Here is a 24,608-nt window from a genome sequence, read left to right on the forward strand (position 1 = left end):
TGATTGGTCCTTTGGTCAGGTGGTCACCAGGTACTGCATGTTAACCCTTTACAGGTAAGACACACTTTAACCCTTAACTATCTGTTTATGACAGTTGCTTTCTGCTATTTTCTATGTTAGGTGCTACAATAATACCTGTATGACCTAATCATGGACCAGGATCTCATCATGGCAGGCACTGAAGATATTTGTATGTTCTCTGTTACCACAGGAATGGAAGCCCAGATTCAAAAAGGGGTTTAAGTGCATAAGTGTCAGATAAGCACAATTTCAATCCATACCCCCTCCCCAACTTGGCTGGCACCTAACCCTGTAGACACCTACATTTTTTGCTGTAAAAGTTCCATAGGTGCCTAAATTTCTGGCTCTGGACACGCACACTCTGCCAAAGTCCAGGTGTGAGTGGGAGACTGGTGGGAGGAAAAAGAAGACTTAATATCTCTTATTCCTTGGCATTGGTGTGACAGCCAAATCATAAGCAATTTTGGTATCCTGATGTGTGAAGTTCTCAACAAAACCTCAGTGTGTGGCATGAAGTAATAGGCTCCCTCTTCAGCCATTTCACTATCTATCTCGTGCCATTCTGGCATACAGATGCATTGCACTGATCATAAGTTAACATGGCCATGGAGAGACAAGTGTGGCCAGGGTTTTAATGCTATTGGTTGGGCTTCGTTTTTTCATAGCCAGCAACATACACAATGTGAAGACATCAGCAGCATCTCCCTTAGTTGCATACACAGCTATATTAAAAGAACATTACTGAGGTTGCAAAGTCGAGCACTCAAAATGCCAGCAATAAGATTGTCCTTGCAATGTTAAAATGTAGTACTCCTTGTGCATGTATGTTAGATACAGTCTTGCCTTGCATCCCATAAGATGTCTGGCAGAGCTAGAAGTAGAAACCTGTTCCCCTGGATACCAGTCCAGTCAGGGCCGGCTTTAAGAAGTGGGGGACCCAATTCGAACAGTTTTGACGGGGCTCCGGCAGGGATAACTATTAAAAAAACACACACACATGGGGCTTGTACTCAACGGGCAGTGCTCCGAGTCTTTGGCGGCACTTCGGCGGCGGATTCTTCACTCGCTCCAGGTCTTCGGTGCCTGAAGGACATGGTGCAGAAGTAACGCCAAAGACCCAGAGAAAGCGAAAAACCCGTCGCCGAAGTGCCGCCGAAGACCCAGAGCGCCGCCAGTTGAGTAAAAATTAAAAAGGCGCCTCTAGCCAGGCAAGAGATTCTTACTGGGCTCGGGGCCTTCTTAGGCGAGGGGACCAATTCGGGGGAATTGGTAGAATTGGCCCTGCCCTTAGGAATCCTAAAACTAGGGTGGGAAGCCCTACCCATAGGAACTCTAACTCTAGCTCCCCAAGTGCCCAACCCATAGGAACCCTAACCCGAGGGCGGGACCACCTACCCATAGGAACCCTAACCCTAGGGTGGGGTACCCTACCCATAGGAACCCTAACCCTAGCTCCAAGTGCCCAACCTTAGGAACCCTAACTCTAGGGCGGGGCACCCTCCCCATACGATCCCTAACTCTAGCACCAAGTGCCCTACCCATAGGAACCTTAACCCTAGGGCGGGGTGCCCTACCCATAGGAACCCTAACCCTAGCTCCTAGTTCCTTACCCTTAGGAACTCTAACAATAGGGAGGGAATCCCTACCCAGAGGAACGCTAACACTAGCTCCAAGTGCCATTCCCTTAGGAACCCTAACTCTAGCTCCAAGTGCCCTACTCTTAGGAACCCTAATCCTAGGGCGGGAAGCCCTACCCATAGGAACCCTAACCCTAGCTCCAAGTGCCCTACCCATAGAAACCCTAACCCTAGGACAGGGTGACCTACCCATAAAACCCTAACCGTAGCTCCAAGTGCCATACCCTTAGGAACTCTAACCATAGGGGTGGAAAGCCCTACCCTTAGGAACCCTAACCCTAGATCTAAATACCCTAACCTTAGGAACCCTAACGCTAGGGCGGGAGGCCCTACGCATAGGAACCTTAAACCCTAGCTCCAAGTGCCTTATCCTTAGGAAACCTAACCCTAGGTTGGGAATCCACACTCACAGGAACCCTAACCCTAGGGCGGAGTGCCCTACCCATAGAAACCCTAACCCTAGCTCCTAGTTCCCTACCCATAGGAACCCTAACCCTAGCTCCAAGTAACCCACCCGTAGGAACCCTAACCCTAGGTTGGGAATCCCCAAACATAGGAAACCTTACCCTAGGGCGGAGTGCCCTACCCATAGGAACCCTAACCCTACCTCCCAGGGCCCTACCCATAGGAACCCTAACCCTAGCTCCAAGTAACCTACCCGTAGGAACCCTAACCCTAGCTCCAAGTGCCCTGCCCATAGGAACGCTAACCCTGAGGGGGGTGCCCTTCCCATAGAAAGCCTTACCCTAGGGCGGGAGGCCCTACCTATAGGAACTCGAAACCTAAGGTGAGAAGTCCTACCTATATTAACCCTAACCCTAGCTCCAAGTGTCCTATCCATAGGAACCCTAACCCTAGCTCCAAGTGCCCTACTCTAAGGAACCCTAAACATAGCTCCAAGTTCCCTGCCCATAGGTACCCTAACCATAGTGCAGGAAGCGCTACTCATAGGAACCCTAACCCTAGGTTGGGAATCCCCAACCATAGGAAACCTTACCCTACGGTGGAGTGCCCTACCAATAGGAACCCTAACCCTACCTCCCAGGGCCCTACCCATAGGAACCCTAAACCTAGCACCAAGTGGCCTACCCATAGGAACCCTAACCCTAGGGCTGCAAGCCCTACTCATAAGAAACCTATCCCTAGCTCCAAGTGCCCTACCCATAGGAACCCTAACCCTAGGGTGGGAAACCCTACACCATAGGAACCCTAACTCTAGGGTGGGAAGCCCTACCCATATTAACCCTAATCCAAATCCAAGTGCCCTACCCATAGAACCCCGAACCCTACGGCGGGGTTCCCTACCCATAGGAACTCTAAACCTAGTTTAGAACCTTAACCCTAGCTCCAACTGCCATACACATAGGAACCCTAACACTAGGGCGGGAAGCCCTACCTATAGTTACCCTAACCCGAGTTCCAAGTGGCCTATCAATAGGAACACTAACCCTAGGGCGGGAAGCCCTACCCATAGGTACCCTTGTTGCATCGCAAGAGCAGGAACGAAGTCCAAGCAGAGAGAGAAAGTGTGTGTGTATGCATCCATCTTTATTCATTCCCAGCATGCTCTTATATACAACATGATAAGCAATCACAATTGCTAATTAGTTAATTAAACCCACACAGCCGCAGCTGTAACTCATAGGGTAATTATCATTCTACACACCTGTCTACCTATTCACAATTAGCTGGCCAATGAGAACAAGCCCAAAGCCAGCCCTTCACACACAATTCTCAATCCAGAAGCCTTCAGCATCTCACATTCAATCCCACATCTCCCCCCTTTATTTACAATCAAAAGAAAAGGGAAAAGGAAAACAAGATAAAAACATTCACCAAACATTTTCAACTTATAACAGCATAACACCACAATCTATCTTAATCAAATATTATGTTATTCATAAAACATTTGCAACTCATAACAGCATAACATTATTACCTATCATAAACAAAACTTTATAAGATCAACCTATATGACCATTCAATCCTTAACATATAATTTCAAAAACATCAAACGAACAAAACAAAACACAATAAACAAATGATGTAACCTCTGCAGGACCCCCCCCCTTTTTTTTTTTTTTGGAAACATCCCTCAGCTGTCAGGTGATCAAACTGACACTGAGGGTGGTGGGGGGTCTTAAGGAAAAAACATCAAACCACATGACAATACAACAACAATTCTGGCCAGAAAACAGACAACACAAAACATAACAAGGAACATAAAACATAAATCTTAGTTCTAAATAATAATTGCATGGTACCACACAGATTTTCTGTCAAACACAAAAAATCATCTCAAGTGAGTAATTCATTCATGGAGGATCAGACAGAAAAAGTCCTGGCAGAGCTAACAAACAGCTCTCCTCCGGGGGCTCTGGTTCCGCGACATCTGAGCGCGTCTCGTGAGGCTCCTCCGCATCTGCCTGCCGTCACTCCGGAGGACGCAACCAAGGCCGGACCCACCTCGCTGGCATCCACCTGGGACCCGCATCAGTGGCAACACACACATAACCCCTGCCCCACGTTAGCAAGTCAACTGGTCCTTTCCATATTTGCTGCTGATAATCAAACCATTTGACCGAGGGTCGGGGGGCCGCACCCTGCTCTTCCCCAGTCATCCCGTTGACATGTTTAATCGCGGGGGGCACCTGGCTGTTTTTACCAAGATGTAACCAATTAAGAGCTTGCAGCAACCGAGCGGCAGGTGTCTTATCCAAGGCGTCTGCCCGCTCACTGCAAATCCCCCCTTTTTGTCTTAAAAGGAGCGCCTTAAAAGAGGCATGAGCACATTCAATAATAGCGTGTAGTTTGTCTGCTTCAGCCTGAAGGGTTTGGACAAGCAGTTCTTTGGCTTGTAGCTCCTTCTTAATTTCACTCAGCTCAAGAACAGCAGCTCTATAATGACGACGGTTATGTGCTGCATCTACTTTGGCTGCCGCAACCTGCTTTTGAAGGTTATTAACGTTTGACTTTTCTCTTTCGAAGGCAGTCTGTAAAGCTTGAATATTTAGGACTGCTTGAACCCGGAGATTCAGCTGCACCAGGTCTGCCTCTCTCTTTGCTAGTACTGTTTCGAGGATGTTGCTGTGCTCTCGCAAAGCAATGTTAGACTGACCAAAACCAGTGAGCTTCCCCTGTTCATGTTCCAGTTCGAGGGCCAACTTCTTGTTTATTTCTTCCAAAAGTTTTATCTTTCTCCTAGATTCTCGAAGCTCCTGGCTGGTAAGTGAAATTACTTCTTGCAGCTCTTTCTCCGACATCATCTTACTGTGGCTAACAGCCTGCAGCTCTATCTCCAAAGCTTGAATCCGTTCATGGGAAGCCTGGTTATTTCCTCCATCAGCGATTTGTGCATCCCGTTCTTTTTGCACTGACTGGAGGTGGCATTTTAACTCCACTATCTGCTGGTGAACCTGGGATACTTCCTTCTGAAGTCTTGAGCATTCAACATCAATGGACTGCTTTTCACTTCGAAGTTTCAGTAACTCCCGTTTTAATTCTTTCACTTCCAAATCCAGCCGCTTCTTTGTAGATTTTAATTCACTAATCAGCTGGTCCTGTGAACTTGCATCTCTTTGATAAGCTTCCACCATTACCTTTTGCTGTAAGAACTGCTCCTTTACTTTTTGGGTCTGTTTCTTCAGGCTGGCACTTTCCTGTTGCAGATTTTCCACCTGGCTCAATTGTGCCAAGATTTCTGATACTGCCTCAGTACTTTCACCTAAGAAGTTTGCGCCTTCATCAAGTTCTTCTTTGCTTGCTTTTGCTGCCTGCAGAGCTACCTCTAGGACAATCTTCTCATTCTGCAAATATTGGATCGTGTCATCCTTAGAAATAACATCACCCTGGAATTCCTCTAACCTGGCCACCAGCTCATCATATTGAGTCTGTAGGTCATTTAGGGACTGCTCTTTGGTGTGCAATGATTCTTGGGTTAAGGTGAGCTGCTTCATGAGCACTAGATGCTCTTGCTGTAAAGATTCAAACTGTAGATCTCGCTGATGCAGAATCAATTTAACCTGTTCCAGTTCTTGCTCCAGTGTTACTGCAAAATCAGCCATTTTCTGAAGTTGTCTTCTCTCATCCTCAAACTCCTCCAATCGTCTCTGCGCGGTGAGCCATACTGGACTCAGGGAGAAAACCTTCTTATCGCCCTGAGCCACTGATTTCCAGAGCTCACAGCCCAACCGCTCCCAAACAGTATTACTACTCGATTGAACGGAAAGTCCCCCTCTTCGTCCCCACCGCAACAGGCGGGATAATGCATCAGAGGGGAACTTTTCTCCCCACCGCTCCGTGATGCGTATCAAATCTGCTGACGCAGCAGTTCCCATATTAGCTGCTCACTTCTTGGTTCGAGTGTGCCTCCCTTGTCAGATGCCCTGCGGCTCCCAGCCGCTTACTCGAACACCCTGCGGCTCCCAGCCACTTGTTTGGTACGCCTCCTTTCTTCGGACGCCCCGCGGCTTCCCAGCCGCTCACTCGGACGCCCTGCGGCTTCCCAGCCGCTCACTTGGACACCCTGCGGCTCCCAGCCGTTTGTCAGGTACGTCTCCCTGATTCGAACGTCCCGCGGCTTCCCAGCCGCTCGTTCGGATTCCCTGCGGCTCCCAGCCGCTTGTCAGGCACGCCTCCTCTCTCGGACGCCCTGCAGCTCTCAGCTGCTCGCTCGGACGCCGTGCAGCTCCCAGCTTTGATGCGTTCCCACTTGGCGCGGCGGTTCTGGAACCAGATCTTGACCTGTACCTCGCTGAGCGTGAGGGATCTGCGAGCGCTCCGTCAGGCTCAGGTACTTCTTGCAGTGGAATTCCTTCTCCAGCTCCAGCAGCTGTTCGCTCGTGAAAGCCGTGCGCTTTTTATTTTTATTTTTTTTTTTTTTCCCCCCTCCGGCCGCTCGACGCTGGGACTTCAGGCGCGTCCTTCTTTTTCTTTTTATCAATTCAGGCCACCAACACTATCTTCATTCAAGATTGGCAACAGTGGTACTAGTACTTATCTTGTTTTAGTTCTGTTTGCCTTCTTGATAGTTCACGATTTGTCTTCTAGTGACTTCAGTTATGGGTTTAGTTCTCTTTGCATTTCATTCATTTCCTTTGCCTCAGCCTTCTCATACTTTCCTCTCCTTCTCCTAGTGATAACCAGTACAATAATTCCAGCAACAATTGCTAGTACCACCACTACAATGACTGCAATAATACCAGCAGTCAGACGTTTCATGGAAAACTCTGGGGGCTTTTCATCAACATAGTAGATTAGAGCTTGATCAAATTTTAGAGGTTCTTCACTGATGTTTATCTGTAGTGTGAGTCACCTTTGACATCTTTTTCAAAGTAGTAAGCCACGTCAGATATATCCACACTCTTGGCAGACTTCTGGGAAACATTTTGTTTCAGTTCAATAGTGATATAAGGTTTTTCATACACAACATCAGTTATATACTCTGGATTCAGCGAGTAACGCTCCTTAAATTCATTTTTGATGATTACCTTCAAAAGAGAAGCATCCACAGCTGTACTTCTCTCACTGTGTTTTGTTTCAATGATGATCCAGCTTGTTCTGACTAGTTCACTGCACTGTAAGTCTGTATCACATCGGGGTCACCATTTGTTGCATCGCAAGAGCAGGAACGAAGTCCAAGCAGAGAGAGAAAGTGTGTGTGTATGCATCCATCTTTATTCATTCCCAGCATGCTCTTATATACAACATGATAAGCAATCACAATTGCTAATTAGTTAATTAAACCCACACAGCCGCAGCTGTAACTCATAGGGTAATTATCATTCTACACACCTGTCTACCTATTCACAATTAGCTGGCCAATGAGAACAAGCCCAAAGCCAGCCCTTCACACACAATTCTCAATCCAGAAGCCTTCAGCATCTCACATTCAATCCCACATACCCTAACCCTAGGTCCAAGTGCGCTACCCATAGGAACCCTAACCCTAGCTCCAAATGCCCTAACCATAGGAACCCTAACCGTAGATCCAAGTGCCCTACCCATAGGAACCGGAACCCTAGAGCGGGAAGCCATACACATAGGAACCCTAACCCTAGGTCCAAGTGCCCTAACCATAGGATCCCTAACCCTAGCTCCAAGTGCCCTAACAATAGGAACCCTAACCCTTGGGTGGGAAGCCCTTCCCATAGGAACCCTAACCCTAGGGCGGGAAGCCCTACCCATAGGAACCCTAACCCTAGCTCCAAGTGAACTACCCATAGGAACCCTAACCCTAGCTCCAAGTGCCCTACCCATAGGAACCCTAACCCTAGCTCCAAGAGCACTACCCATAGGAACCTTAACCCTAGCTCCAAGTGCCCTACCCATAGGAACCCTAACCCTAGCGCCAAGTGACCTACCCATAGGAATCCTGACACTAGGGCGGGAAGCCCTACCCATAGGAACGCTAACCCTAGTTCCAAGTGCCCTAACCATAGGAACCCTAACCCTAGCTCCAAGTGCCCTACCCATAGGAACCCTAACCCTAGGGTGGAAAGCCCTACCCATAGGAACCCTAACTGTAGGGCGTGAAGCCCTACCCATAGGAACCCTAACCCTAGCTCCAAGTGCCCTGCCCATAGGAAACGGAACCCTAGAGCGAGAAGCCCCACCCATAGGAACACGAACCCTAGGTCCAAGTAAACTAACCTTTAGGAAACCTAACCCTATCTCCAAGTGCCCTACCCATAGGAACCCTTACCCTAGCGTGGGAAGTCCTACCCATAGGAACCCTAACCCTAGGGCATGAAGCCCTACCCATAGGTACCCTAACCCTAGCTCCAAGTGCCCTACCCATAGGCTCCCTAACCCTAGCTCCAAGTGCCCTACCCATAGGTACCCTAACCCTAGCTCCAAGTGCCCTACCCATAGGAACCCTAACCCTAGCTCCAACTGCCCTAACCATAGGATCCCTAACCCTAGCTCCAAGTGCCCTACCCATAGGAACCCTATCCCTAGGGTGGGAAGCCCTACCCATAGGAACACTAACCCTAGCTCCAAGTGCCCTACCCATAGGAACCCTAACCCTAGCTCCAAGTGCACTACCCACAAGAACCTTAACCTTGGCTCTAAGTGCCCTACCCATAGGAACCCTAACCCTAGGGCGGGAAGCCCTACCCATAGTAACCCTAACCCTAGCTCCAAGTGTCCTACCCATAGGAACACTAACCCTAGGGCAGGAAGCCCTACCCATAGGAACCATAACTCTAGGGCAGGAGGCCCTACCATAGGAACCCTAACCCGAGCTCCAAGTGCCCTACCAATAGGAACCCTAACCCTAGGGTGGGAAGCCCTACCCATAGGAACCCTAACCCTAGCTCCAATTGCCCTACCCATAGGAACTCTAACCCTAGCTCCAAATGCCCTAACCATAGGAACCCTAACCGTAGAGCGGGAAGCCATACACATAGGAACCCTAACCCTAGGTCCAAGTGCCCTAACCATAGGATCCCTAACCCTAGCTCCAAGTGCCCTACCAATAGGAACCCTAACCCTTGGGTGGGAAGCCCTTCCCATAGGAATCCTAACCCTAGGGCGGGAAGCCCTACCCATAGGAACCCTAACCCTAGCTCCAAGTGAACTACCCATAGGAACCCTAACCCTAGCTCCAAGTGCCCTACCCATAGGAACCCTAACCCTAGCTCCAAGCGCACTACCCATAGGAACCTTAACCCTAGCTCCAAGTGCCCTACCCATAGGAACCCTAACCCTAGCTCCAAGTGACCTACCAATAGGAACCGGAACCCTAGGGCGGGAAGCCCTACCCATAGGAATCCTGACACTAGGGCGGGAAGCCCTACCCATAGGAACTCTAACTGTAGGGTGTGAAGCCCTACCCATAGGAACCCTAACCCTAGGTCCAAGTGCCCAAACCTTTAGGAACCCTAACCCTAGCTCCTAGTTCCTTACCCTTAGGAACTCTAACAATAGGGAGGGAATCCCTGCCCAGAGGAACCCTAACACTAGCTCCAAGTGCCCTACCCATAGAAACCCTAACCCTAGGACGGGGTGACCTACCCATAAAACCCTAACCGTAGCTCCAAGTGCCATACCCTTAGGAACTCTAACCATAGGGGTGGAAAGCCCTACCCTTAGGAACCCTAACCCTAGATCTAAATACCCTAACCTTAGGAACCCTAATGCTAGGGCGGGAGGCCCTACCCATGGGAACCTTAAACCCTAGCTCCTAGTTCCCTACCCATAGGAACCCTAACCCTAGCTCCAAGTAACCCACCCGTAGCAACCCTAACCCTAGGTTGGGAATCCCCAAACATAGGAAACCTTACCCTAGGGCGGAGTGCCCTACCCATAGGAACCCTAACCCTACCTCCCAGGGCCCTACCCATAGGAACCCTAACCCTAGCTCCAAGTAACCTACCCGTAGGAACCCTAACCCTAGCTCCAAGTGCCCTGCCCATAGGAACGCTAACCCTGAGGGGGGTGCCCTTCCCATAGAAAGCCTTACCCTAGGGCGGGAGGCCCTACCCATAGGAACTCGAACCCTAAGGTGAGAAGTCCTACCTATATTAACCCTAACCCTAGCTCCAAGTGTCCCATCCATAGGAATCCTAACCCTAGCTCCAAGTGCCCTACTCTAAGGAACCCTAAACATAGCTCCAAGTTCCCTGCCCATAGGTACCCTAACCATAGTGCAGGAAGCGCTACCCATAGGAACCCTAACCCTAGGTTGGGAATCCCCAACCATAGGAAACCTTACCCTAGGGTGGAGTGCCCTACCAATAGGAACCCTAACCCTACCTCCCAGCGCCCTACCCATAGGAACCCTAAACCTAGCACCAAGTGGCCTACCCATAGGAACCCTAACCCTAGGGCTGGAAGCCCTACTCATAAGAACCCTATCCCTAGCTCCAAGTGCCCTACCCTTAGGAACCCTAACCCTAGGGTGGGAAACCCTACACCATAGGAACCCTAACTCTAGGGTGGGAAGCCCTACCCATATTAACCCTAATCCAAATCCAAGTGCCCTACCCATAGAACCCCGAACCCTATGGCGGGGTTCCCTACCCATAGGAACTCTAAACCTAGTTTAGAACCTTAACCCTAGCTCCAACTGCCATACACATAGGAACCCTAACACTAGGGCGGGAAGCCCTTCCTATAGTTACCCTAACCCGAGTTCCAAGTGACCTACCAATAGGAACCCTAACCCTAGTGCGGGAAGCCCTACCCATAGGAACCCTAACCCTAGCTCCAAGTGCCCTACTCTTAGGAACCCTAATCCTAGGGCGGGAAGCCCTACCCATAGGAACCCTAACCCTAGCTCCAAGTGCCCTACCCATAGAAACCCTAACCCTAGGACAGGGTGACCTACCCATAAAACCCTAACCGTAGCTCCAAGTGCCATACCCTTAGGAACTCTAACCATAGGGGTGGAAAGCCCTACCCTTAGGTACCCTAACCCTAGATCTAAATACCCTAACCTTAGGAACCCTAACGCTAGGGCGGGAGGCCCTACCCATAGGAACCTTAAACCCTAGCTCCAAGTGCCTTATCCTTAGGAAACCTAACCCTAGGTTGGGAATCCACACTCACAGGAACCCTAACCCTACGGCCCTACCCATAGAAACCCTAACCCTAGCTCCTAGTTCCCTACCCATAGGAACCCTAACCCTAGTTCCAAGTAACCCACCCGAAGGAACCCTAACCCTAGGTTGGGAATCCCCAACCATAAGAAACCTTACCCTAGGGTGGAGTGCCCTACCAATAGGAACCCTAACCCTACCTCCCAGGGCCCTACCCATAGGAACCCTAAACCTAGCACCAAGTGGCCTACCCATAGGAACCCTAACCCTAGGGCTGGAAGCCCTACTCATAAGAACCCTATCCCTAGCTCCAAGTGCCCTACCCTTAGGAACCCTAACCCTAGGGTGGGAAACCCTACACCATAGGAACCCTAACTCTAGGGTGGGAAGCCCTACCCATATTAACCCTAATCCAAATCCAAGTGCCCTACCCATAGAACCCCGAACCCTACGGCGGGGTTCCCTACCCATAGGAACTCTAAACCTAATTTAGAACCTTAACCCTAGCTCCAACTGCCATACACATAGGAACCCTAACCCTTGGGTGGGAAGCCCTTCCCATAGGAACCCTAACCCTAGGGCGGGAAGCCCTACCCATAGGAGCTTGGAGCTAACCCTAGCTCCAAGTGAACTACCCATAGGAACCCTAACCCTAGCTCCAAGTGCCCTACCCATAGGAACCCTAACCCTAGATCCAAGAGCACTACCCATAGGAACCTTAACCCTAGCTCCAAGTGCCCTACCCATAGGAACCCTAACCCTAGCACCAAGTGACCTACCAATAGGAACCCTAACCCTAGTGCGGGAAGTCCTACCCTTAAGAATCCTAATCCTAGCTTCAAGTGCCCTACCGATAGGAACCCTGACCCTAGGGCGGGAAGCCCTACCCATAGGAACGCTAACCCTAGTTCCAAGTGCCCTAACCATAGGAACCCTAACCCTAGCTCCAAGTGCCCTACCCATAGGAACCCTAACCCTAGGGTGGAAAGCCCAACCCATAGGAACCCTAACTGTAGGGCGTGAAGCCCTACCCATAGGAACCCTAACCCTAGCTCCAAGTGCCCTGCCCATAGGAACCAGAACCCTAGAGCGAGAAGCCCCACCCATAGGAACCCTAACCCTAGGTCCAAGTGCCCTAACCATAGGATCCCTAACCCTAGCTCCAAGTGCACTACCAATAGGAACCCTAACCCTTGGGTGGGAAGCCCTTCCCATAGGAATCCTAACCCTAGGGCGGGAAGCCCTACCCATAGGAACCCTAACCCTAGCTCCAAGTGAACTACCCATAGGAACCCTAACCCTAGCTCCAAGTGCCCTACCCATAGGAACCCTAACCCTAGCTCCAAGCGCACTACCCATAGGAACCTTAACCCTAGCTCCAAGTGCCCTACCCATAGGAACCCTAACCCTAGGGTGGAAAGCCCTACCCATAGGAACCCTAACTGTAGGGCGTGAAGCCCTACCCATAGGAACCCTAACCCTAGCTCCAAGTGCCCTGCCCATAGGAACCAGAACCCTAGAGCGAGAAGCCCCACCCATAGGAACCCTAACCCTAGGTCCAAGTGCCCTAACCATAGGATCCCTAACCCTAGCTCCAAGTGCACTACCAATAGGAACCCTAACCCTTGGGTGGGAAGCCCTTCCCATAGGAATCCTAACCCTAGGGCGGGAAGCCCTACCCATAGGAACCCTAACCCTAGCTCCAAGTGAACTACCCATAGGAACCCTAACCCTAGCTCCAAGTGCCCTACCCATAGGAACCCTAACCCTAGCTCCAAGCGCACTACCCATAGGAACCTTAACCCTAGCTCCAAGTGCCCTACCCATAGGAACCCTAACCCTAGCTCCAAGTGACCTACCAATAGGAACCGGAACCCTAGCGCGGGAAGCCCTACCCATAGGAATCCTGACACTAGGGCGGGAAGCCCTACCCATAGGATCCCTAACTGTAGGGCGTGAAGCCCTACCCATAGGAACCCTAACCCTAGGTCCAAGTGCCCTAACCTTTAGGAACCCTAACCCTAGCTCCTAGTTCCTTACCCTTAGGAACTCTAACAATAGGGAGGGAATCCCTGCCCAGAGGAACCCTAACACTAGCTCCAAGTGCCATTCCCTTAGGAACCCTAACCCTAGCTCCAAGTGCCCTACCCATAGAAACCCTAACCCTAGGATGGGGTGACCTACCCATAAAACCCTAACCGTAGCTCCAAGTGCCATACCCTTAGGAACTCTAACCATAGGGGTGGAAAGCCCTACCCTTAGGAACCCTAACCCTAGATCTAAATACCCTAACCTTAGGAACCCTAACGCTAGGGCGGGAGGCCCTACCCATGGGAACCTTAAACCCTAGCTCCAAGTGCCTTATCCTTAGGAAACCTAACCCTAGGTTGGGAATCCACACTCACAGGAACCCTAACCCTAGGGCGGAGTGCCCTACCCATAGAAACCCTAACCCTAGCTCCTAGTTCCCTACCCATAGGAACCCTAACCCTAGCTCCAAGTAACCCACCCGTAGGAACCCTAACCCTAGGTTGGGAATCCCCAAACATAGGAAACCTTACCCTAGGGCGGAGTGCCCTACCCATAGGAACCCTAACCCTACCTCCCAGGGCCCTACCCATAGGAACCCTAACCCTAGCTCCAAGTAACCTATCCGTAGGAACCCTAACCCTAGCTCCAAGTGCCCTGCCCATAGGAACGCTAACCCTGAGGGGGGTGCCCTTCCCATAGAAAGCCTTACCCTAGGGCGGGAGGCCCTACCCATAGGAACTCGAAACATAAAGTGAGAAGTCCTACCTATATTAACCCTAACCCTAGCTCCAAGTGTCCTATCCATAGGAACCCTAACCCTTGGGTGGGAAGCCCTTCCCATAGGAACCCTAACCCTAGGGCGGGAAGCCCTACCCATAGGAACCCTAACCCCAGCTCCAAGTGAACTACCCATAGGAACCCTAACCCTAGCTCCAAGTGCCCTACCCATAGGAACCCTTACCCTAGTGTGGGAAGCCCTACCCATAGGAACCTTAAACCTAGGGCGTGAAGCCCTACCCATAGGTACCCTAACCCTAGCTCCAAGTGCCCTACCCATAGGCTCCCTAACCGTAGCTCCAAGTGCCCTACCCATAGGTACCCTAACCCTAGCTCCAAATGCCCTACCCATAGGAACCCTAACCCTAGCTCCAATTGCCCTAACCATAGGATCCCTAACCCTAGCTTAGAACCTACCCATAGGAACCCTATACCTAGGGCGGGAAACCCTACCCATAGGAACCCTAACCCTAGCTCCAAGTGCCCTACCGATAGGAACCCTAGAGCGAGAAGCCCCACCCATAGGAACCCTAACCCTAGGTCCAAGTGCCCTAACCTTTAGGAACCCTAACCCTATCTCCAAGTGCCCTACCCATAGGAACCCTTACCCTAGCGTGGGAAGCCCCACCCATAGGAACCCTAACCCTAGGGCGTGAAGCCCTACCCATAGGTACCCTAACCCTAGCTCCAAGTGCCCTACCCATAGGAACCCTAACCCTAGCTCCAAGTGCCCTACCCATAGGTACCCTAACCCTAGCTCCAAGTGCCCTACCCATAGGAACCCTAACCCTAGCTCCAACTGCCCTAACCATAGGAACACTAACCCTAGGGCAGGAAGCCCTACCCGTAGGAACCATAACTCTAGGGCAGGAGGCCCTACCATAGGAACCCTAACCCGAGCTCCAAGTGCCCTACCAATAGGAACCCTAACCCTAGGGCGGGAAGCCCTACCCATAGGAACCCTAACCCTAGCTCCAATTGCCCTACCCATAGGAACTCTAACCCTAGCTCCAAATGCCCTAACCATAGGAACCCTAACCGTAGATCCAAGTGCCCTACCCATAGGAACCGGAACCCTAGAGCGGGAAGCCATACACATAGGAACCCTAACCCTAGGTCCAAGTGCCCTAACCATAGGATCCCTAACCCTAGCTCCAAGTGCCCTACCAATAGGAACCCTAACCCTTGGGTGGGAAGCCCTTCCCATAGGAATCCTAACCCTAGGGCGGGAAGCCCTACCCATAGGAACCCTAACCCTAGCTCCAAGTGAACTACCCATAGGAACCCTAACCCTAGCTCCAAGTGCCCTACCCATAGGAACCCTAACCCTAGCTCCAAGTGCCCTACCCATAGGAACCCTAACCCTAGCTCAAAGTGCAATACCCATAGGAACCTTAACAATAGGGTGGAAAGCCCTACCCATAGGAACCCTAACTGTAGGGCGTGAAGCCCTACCCATAGGAACCCTAACCGCACGTCCAAGTGCCCTAACCTTTAGGAACCCTAACCCTATCTCCAAGTGCCCTATCCATAGGAACCCTTACTCTAGTGTGGGAAGCCCTACCCATAGGAACCCTAACCCTAGGGCGTGAAGCCCTACCCATAGGTACCCTAACCCTAGCTCCGAGTGACCTACCCATAGGCTCCCTAACCCTAGCTCCAAGTGCCCTACCCATAGGTACCCTAACCCTAGCTCCAAGTGCCCTACCCATAGGAACCCTAACCCTAGCTCCAACTGCCCTAACCATAGGATCCCTAACCCTAGCTCCAAGTGCCCTACCCATAGGAACCCTATCCCTAGGGGGGGAAGCCCTACCCATAGGAACCTTAACCCTAGCTCCAAGTGCCCTACCGATAGGAACCCTAACCCTAGCTCCAAGTGCCCTACCCATAGGAACCCTAACCCTAGCTCCAACTGCCCTAACCATAGGATCCCTAACCCTAGCTCCAAGTGTCCTACCCATAGGAACACTAACCCTAGGGCAGGAAGCCCTACCCATAGGAACCATAACTCTAGGGCAGGAGGCCCTACCATAGGAACCCTAACCCGAGCTCCAAGTGCCCTACCAATAGGAACCCTAACCCTAGGGCGGGATGCCCTACCCATAGGAACCCTAACCCTAGCTCCAATTGCCCTACCCATAGCAACTCTAACCCTAGCTCCAAATGCCCTAACCATAGGAACCCTAACCGTAGATCCAAGTGCCCTACCCATAGGAACCGGAACCCTAGAGCGGGAAGCCATACACATAGGAACCCTAACCCTAGGTCCAAGTGCCCTAACCATAGGATCCCTAACCCTAGCTCCAAGTGTCCTACCAATAGGACCCCTAACCCTTGGGTGGGAAGCCCTTCCCATAGGAATCCTAACCCTAGGGCGGGAAGCCCTACCCATAGGAACCCTAACCCTAGCTCCAAGTGAACTACCCATAGGAACCCTAACCCTAGCTCCAAGTGCCCTACACATAGGAACCCTAACCCTAGCTCCAAGTGCCCTACCGATAGGAACCCTAACCCTAGCTCCAAGTGCACGACCCATAGGAACCTTAACCCTAGCTCCACGTGCCCTACCCATAGGAACCCTAACCCTAGGGTGGGAAGCCCTACCCATAGTAACCCTAACCCTAGCTCCAAGTGTCCTACCCATAGGAACACTAACCCTAGGGCAGGAGGCCCTACCATAGGAACCCTAACCCGAGCTCCAAGTGCCCTACCAATAGGAACCCTAACCCTAGGGCGGGATGCCCTACCCATAGGAACCCTAACCATAGCTCCAATTGCCCTACCCATAGGAACTCTAACCCTAGCTCCAAATGCCCTAACCATAGGAACCCTAACCGTAGATCCAAGTGCCCTACCCATAGGAACCGGAACCCTAGAGCGGGAAGCCATACACATAGGAACCCTAACCCTAGGTCCAAGTTCCCTAACCATAGGATCCCTAACCCTAGCTCCAAGTGCCCTACCAATAGGAACCCTAACCCTTGGGTAGGAAGCCCTTCCCATAGGAATCCTAACCCTAGGGCGGGAAACCCTACCCATAGGAACCCTAACCCTAGCTCCAAGTGAACTACCCATAGGAACCCTAACCCTAGCTCCAAGTGCCCTACCCATAGGAACCCTAACCCTAGCTCCAAGCGCACTACCCATAGGAACCTTAACCCTAGCTCCAAGTGCCCTACCCATAGGAACCCTAACCGTAGATCCAAGTGCCCTACCCATAGGAACCGGAACCCTAGAGCGGGAAGCCATACACATAGCAACCCTAACCCTAGGTCCAAGTGCCCTAACCATAGGATCCCTAACCCTAGCTCCAAGTGTCCTACCAATAGGACCCCTAACCCTTGGGTGGGAAGCCCTTCCCATAGGAATCCTAACCCTAGGGCGGGAAGCCCTACCCATAGGAACCCTAACCCTAGCTCCAAGTGAACTACCCATAGGAACCCTAACCCTAGCTCCAAGTGCCCTACACATAGGAACACTAACCCTAGCTCCAAGTGCCCTACCGATAGGAACCCTAACCCTAGCTCCAAGTGCACTACCCATAGGAACCTTAACCCTAGCTCTAAGTGCCCTACCCATAGGAACCCTAACCCTAGGGTGGGAAACCCTACCTATAGTAACCCTAACCCTAGCTCCAAGTGTCCTACCCATAGGAACACTAACCCTAGGGCAGGAGGCCCTACCATAGGAACCCTAACCCGAGCTCCAAGTGCCCTACCAATAGGAACCCTAACCCTAGGGCGGGATGCCCTACCCATAGGAACCCTAACCATAGCTCCAATTGCCCTACCCATAGGAACTCTAACCCTAGCTCCAAATGCCCTAACCATAGGAACCCTAACCGTAGATCCAAGTGCCCTACCCATAGGAACCGAACCCTAGAGCGGGAAGCCATACATATAGGAACCCTAACCCTAGGTCCAAGTTCCCTAACCATAGGATCCCTAACCCTAGCTCCAAGTGCCCTACCAATAGGAACCCTAACCCTAGCTAAAGAAGCCCTAACCATAGGAAACCTAACCCTAGAGCCGAAAGCCCTACCCATAGGAACCCTAACCCTAGCTCCAAGTGAACTACCCATAGGAACCCTAACCCTAGCTCCAAGTGCCCTACCCATAGGAACCCTAACCCTAGCTCCAAGCGCACTACCCATAGGAACCTTAACCCTAGCTCCAAGTGCCCTACCCATAGGAACCCTAACCATAGCTCCAATTGCCCTACCCATAGGAACTCTAACCCTAGCTCCAAATGCCCTAACCATAGGAACCCTAACCGTAGATCCAAGTGCCCTACCCATAGGAACCGGAACCCTAGAGCGGGAAGCCATACACATAGGAACCCTAACCCTAGGTCCAAGTTCCCTAACCATAGGATCCCTAACCCTAGCTCCAAGTGCCCTACCAATAGGAACCCTAACCCTTGGGTAGGAAGCCCTTCCCATAGGAATCCTAACCCTAGGGCGGGAAACCCTACCCATAGGAACCCTAACCCTAGCTCCAAGTGAACTACCCATAGGAACCCTAACCCTAGCTCCAAGTGCCCTACCCATAGGAACCCTAACCCTAGCTCCAAGTGCCCTACCGATAGGAACCCTAACCCTAGCTCCAAGTGCACTACCCATAGGAACCTTAACCCTAGCTCTAACTGCCCTACCCATAGGAACCCTAACCCTAGGGTGGGAAGCCCTACCCATAGTAACCCTAACCCTAGCTCCAAGTGTCCTACCCATAGGAACACTAACCCTAGGGCAGGAGGCCCTACCATAGGAACCCTAACCCGAGCTCCAAGTGCCCTACCAATAGGAACCCTAACCCTAGGGCGGGATGCCCTACCCATAGGAACCCTAAACCTAGCTCCAATTGCCCTACCCATAGGAACCCTAACCCTAGCTCCAAGTGTCCTACCCATAGGAACACTAACCCTAGGGCAGGAAGCCCTACCAATAGGAACCATAACTCTAGGGCAGGAGGCCCTACCATAGGAACCCTAACCCGAGCTCCAAGTGCCCTACCAATAGGAACCCTAACCCTAGGGCGGGAAGCCCTACCCATAGGAACCCTAACCCTAGCTCCAATTGCCCTACCCATAGGAACTCTAACCCTAGCTCCAAATGCCCTAACCATAGGAACCCTAACCGTAGATCCAAGTGCCCTACCCATAGGAACCGGAACCCTAGAGCGGGAAGCCATACACATAGGAACCCTAACCCTAGGTCCAAGTGCCCTAACCATAGGATCCCTAACCCTAGCTCCAAGTGCCCTACCAATAGGAACCCTAACCCTTGGGTGGGAAGCCCTTCCCATAGGAATCCTAACCCTAGGGCGGGAAGCCCTACCCATAGGAACCCTAACCCTAGCTCCAAGTGAACTACCCATAGGAACCCTAACCCTAGCTCCAAGTGCCCTACCCATAGGAACCCTAACCCTAGCTCCAAGTGCCCTACCCATAGGAACCCTAACCCTAGCTCAAAGTGCCCTACCCATAGGAACCATAACAATAGCTACGAAAGCCCTACCCATAGGAACCCTAACTGTAGGGCGTGAAGCCCTACCCATAGGAACCCTAACCGCACGTCCAAGTGCCCTAACCTTTAGGAACCCTAACCCTATCTCCAAGTGCCCTATCCATAGGAACCCTTACTCTAGTGTGGAAAGCCCTACCCATAGGAACCCTAACCCTAGGGCGTGAAGCCCTACCCATAGGTACCCTAACCCTAGCTCCGAGTGCCCTACCCATAGGCTCCCTAACCCTAGCTCCAAGTGCCCTACCCATAGGTACCCTAACCCTAGCTCCAAGTGCCCTACCCATAGGAACCCTAACCCTAGCTACAACTGCCCTAACCATAGGATCCCTAACCCTAGCTCCAAGTGCCCTACCCATAGGAACCCTATCCCTAGGGGGGGAAGCCCTACCCATAGGAACCTTAACCCTAGCTCCAAGTGCCCTACCGATAGGAACCCTAACCCTAGCTCCAAGTGCCCTACCCATAGGAACCCTAACCCTAGCTCCAACTGCCCTAACCATAGGATCCCTAACCCTAGCTCCAAGTGTCCTACCCATAGGAACACTAACCCTAGGGCAGGAAGCCCTACCCATAGGAACCATAACTCTAGGGCAGGAGGCCCTACCATAGGAACCCTAACCGTAGATCCAAGTGCCCTACCCATAGGAACCGGAACCCTAGAGCGGGAAGCCATACACATAGGAACCCTAACCCTAGGTCCAAGTGCCCTAACCATAGGATCCCTAACCCTAGCTCCAAGTGCCCTACCAATAGGAACCCTAACCCTTGGGTGGGAAGCCCTTCCCATAGGAATCCTAACCCTAGGGCGGGAAGCCCTACCCATAGGAACCCTAACCCTAGCTCCAAGTGAACTACCCATAGGAACCCTAACCCTAGCTCCAAGTGCCCTACCCATAGGAACCCTAACCCTAGCTCCAAGTGCCCTACCCATAGGAACCCTAACCCTAGCTCAAAGTGCAATACCCATAGGAACCTTAACAATAGGGTGGAAAGCCCTACCCATAGGAACCCTAACTGTAGGGCGTGAAGCCCTACCCATAGGAACCCTAACCGCACGTCCAAGTGCCCTAACCTTTAGGAACCCTAACCCTATCTCCAAGTGCCCTATCCATAGGAACCCTTACTCTAGTGTGGAAAGCCCTACCCATAGGAACCCTAACCCTAGGGCGTGAAGCCCTACCCATAGGTACCCTAACCCTAGCTCCGAGTGCCCTACCCATAGGCTCCCTAACCCTAGCTCCAAGTGCCCTACCCATAGGTACCCTAACCCTAGCTCCAAGTGCCCTACCCATAGGAACCCTAACCTAGCTACAACTGCCCTAACCATAGGATCCCTAACCCTAGCTCCAAGTGCCCTACCCATAGGAACCCTATCCCTAGGGGGGGAAGCCCTACCCATAGGAACCTTAACCCTAGCTCCAAGTGCCCTACCGATAGGAACCCTAACCCTAGCTCCAAGTGCCCTACCCATAGGAACCCTAACCCTAGCTCCAACTGCCCTAACCATAGGATCCCTAACCCTAGCTCCAAGTGTCCTACCCATAGGAACACTAACCCTAGGGCAGGAAGCCCTACCCATAGGAACCATAACTCTAGGGCAGGAGGCCCTACCATAGGAACCCTAACCCGAGCTCCAAGTGCCCTACCAATAGGAACCCTAACCCTAGGGCGGGATGCCCTACCCATAGGAACCCTAACCCTAGCTCCAATTGCCCTACCCATAGCAACTCTAACCCTAGCTCCAAATGCCCTAACCATAGGAACCCTAACCGTAGATCCAAGTGCCCTACCCATAGGAACCGGAACCCTAGAGCGGGAAGCCATACACATAGGAACCCTAACCCTAGGTCCAAGTGCCCTAACCATAGGATCCCTAACCCTAGCTCCAAGTGTCCTACCAATAGGACCCCTAACCCTTGGGTGGGAAGCCCTTCCCATAGGAATCCTAACCCTAGGGCGGGAAGCCCTACCCATAGGAACCCTAACCCTAGCTCCAAGTGAACTACCCATAGGAACCCTAACCCTAGCTCCAAGTGCCCTACACATAGGAACCCTAACCCTAGCTCCAAGTGCCCTACCGATAGGAACCCTAACCCTAGCTCCAAGTGCACTACCCATAGGAACCTTAACCCTAGCTCTAAGTGCCCTACCCATAGGAACCCTAACCCTAGGGTGGGAAGCCCTACCCATAGTAACCCTAACCCTAGCTCCAAGTGTCCTACCCATAGGAACACTAACCCTAGGGCAGGAGGCCCTACCATAGGAACCCTAACCCGAGCTCCAAGTGCCCTACCAATAGGAACCCTAACCCTAGGGCGGGATGCCCTACCCATAGGAACCCTAACCATAGCTCCAATTGCCCTACCCATAGGAACTCTAACCCTAGCTCCAAATGCCCTAACCATAGGAACCCTAACCGTAGATCCAAGTGCCCTACCCATAGGAACCGGAACCCTAGAGCGGGAAGCCATACACATAGGAACCCTAACCCTAGGTCCAAGTTCCCTAACCATAGGATCCCTAACCCTAGCTCCAAGTGCCCTACCAATAGGAACCCTAACCCTTGGGTAGGAAGCCCTTCCCATAGGAATCCTAACCCTAGGGCGGGAAACCCTACCCATAGGAACCCTAACCCTAGCTCCAAGTGAACTACCCATAGGAACCCTAACCTAGCTCCAAGTGCCCTACCCATAGGAACCCTAACCCTAGCTCCAAGCGCACTACCCATAGGAACCTTAACCCTAGCTCCAAGTGCCCTACCCATAGGAACCCTAACCGTAGATCCAAGTGCCCTACCCATAGGAACCGGAACCCTAGAGCGGGAAGCCATACACATAGGAACCCTAACCCTAGGTCCAAGTGCCCTAACCATAGGATCCCTAACCCTAGCTCCAAGTGTCCTACCAATAGGACCCCTAACCCTTGGGTGGGAAGCCCTTCCCATAGGAATCCTAACCCTAGGGCGGGAAGCCCTACCCATAGGAACCCTAACCCTAGCTCCAAGTGAACTACCCATAGGAACCCTAACCCTAGCTCCAAGTGCCCTACACATAGGAACCCTAACCCTAGCTCCAAGTGCCCTACCGATAGGAACCCTAACCCTAGCTCCAAGTGCACTACCCATAGGAACCTTAACCCTAGCTCTAAGTGCCCTACCCATAGGAACCCTAACCCTAGGGTGGGAAACCCTACCTATAGTAACCCTAACCCTAGCTCCAAGTGTCCTACCCATAGGAACACTAACCCTAGGGCAGGAGGCCCTACCATAGGAACCCTAACCCGAGCTCCAAGTGCCCTACCAATAGGAACCCTAACCCTAGGCGGGATGCCCTACCCATAGGAACCCTAACCATAGCTCCAATTGCCCTACCCATAGGCACTCTAACCCTAGCTCCAAATGCCCTAACCATAGGAACCTAACCGTAGATCCAAGTGCCCTACCCATAGGAACCGGAACCCTAGAGCGGGAAGCCATACACATAGGAACCCTAACCCTAGGTCCAAGTTCCCTAACCATAGGATCCCTAACACTAGCTCCAAGTGCCCTACCAATAGGAACCCTAACCCTTGGGTAGGAAGCCCTTCCCATAGGAATCCTAACCCTAGGGCGGGAAACCCTACCCATAGGAACCCTAACCCTAGCTCCAAGTGAACTACCCATAGGAACCCTAACCCTAGCTCCAAGTGCCCTACCCATAGGAACCCTAACCCTAGCTCCAAGCGCACTACCCATAGGAACCTTAACCCTAGCTCCAAGTGCCCTACCCATAGGAACCCTAACCGTAGATCCAAGTGCCCAACCCATAGGAACCGGAACCCTAGAGCGGGAAGCCATACACATAGGAACCCTAACCCTAGGTCCAAGTGCCCTAACCATAGGATCCCTAACCCTAGCTCCAAGTGTCCTACCAATAGGAACCCTAACCCTTGGGTGGGAAGCCCTTCCCATAGGAATCCTAACCCTAGGGCGGGAAGCCCTACCCATAGGAACCCTAACCCTAGCTCCAAGTGAACTACCCATAGGAACCCTAACCCTAGCTCCAAGTGCCCTACCCATAGGAACCCTAACCCTAGCTCCAAGTGCCCTACCGATAGGAACCCTAACCCTAGCTCCAAGTGCACTACCCATAGGAACCTTAACCCTAGCTCTAACTGCCCTACCCATAGGAACCCTAACCCTAGGGTGGGAAGCCCTACCCATAGTAACCCTAACCCTAGCTCCAAGTGTCCTACCCATAGGAACACTAACCCTAGGGCAGGAGGCCCTACCATAGGAACCCTAACCCGAGCTCCAAGTGCCCTACCAATAGGAACCCTAACCCTAGGGCGGGATGCCCTACCCATAGGAACCCTAACCCTAGCTCCAATTGCCCTACCCATAGGAACTCTAACCCTAGCTCCAAATGCCCTAACCATAGGAACCCTAACCGTAGATCCAAGTGCCCTACCCATTGGAACCGGAACCCTAGAGCGGGAAGCCATACACATAGGAACCCTAACCCTAGGTCCAAGTTCCCTAACCATAGCATCCCTAACCCTAGCTCCAAGTGCTCTACCAATAGGAACCCTAACCCTTGGGTGGGAAGCCCTTCCCATAGGAATCCTAACCCTAGGGCGGGAAGCCCTACCCATAGGAACCCTAAACCTAGCTCCAGGTGAACTACCCATAGGAACACTAACCCTAGGGCAGGAGGCCCTACCATAGGAACCCTAACCCGAGCTCCAAGTGCCCTACCAATAGGAACCCTAACCCTAGGGCGGGATGCCCTACCCATAGGAACCCTAAACCTAGCTCCAATTGCCCTACCCATAGGAACTCTAACCCTAGCTCCAAATGCCCTAACCATAGGAACCCTAACCGTAGATCCAAGTGCCCTACCCATTGGAACCGGAACCCTAGAGCGGGAAGCCATACACATAGGAACCCTAACCCTAGGTCCAATTCCCTAACCATAGGATCCCTAACCCTAGCTCCAAGTGCTCTACCAATAGGAACCCTAACCCTTGGGTGGGAAGCCCTTTCCATAGGAATCCTAACCCTAGGGCGGGAAGCCCTACCCATAGGAACCC

The 24,608-nt window shown here is 52.0% G+C and overlaps 1 protein-coding gene and 1 pseudogene across 1 annotated transcript; both read right to left on the reverse strand.

The window, feature by feature from the left end:
• Nucleotides 1–3,728: 3,728 nt before the first annotated feature.
• Nucleotides 3,729–6,520, reverse strand: LOC120400000 (golgin subfamily A member 3-like). Its single transcript, XM_039528325.1, has one exon. It carries the CDS (start codon nucleotides 5,993–5,995, stop codon nucleotides 4,091–4,093), a length of 1,905 nt encoding a protein of 634 aa, XP_039384259.1. The 5' UTR covers nucleotides 5,996–6,520; the 3' UTR covers nucleotides 3,729–4,090.
• A 23-nt stretch (nucleotides 6,521–6,543) lies between these two features.
• LOC120400001 lies at nucleotides 6,544–7,258 on the reverse strand (annotated as a pseudogene).
• Between the last annotated feature and the right edge of the window lie 17,350 nt (nucleotides 7,259–24,608).

The sequence above is a fragment of the Mauremys reevesii genome, linkage group 3 (assembly GCF_016161935.1).
Source record: "Mauremys reevesii isolate NIE-2019 linkage group 3, ASM1616193v1, whole genome shotgun sequence".
Classification (NCBI taxonomy): domain Eukaryota; kingdom Metazoa; phylum Chordata; order Testudines; family Geoemydidae; genus Mauremys; species Mauremys reevesii.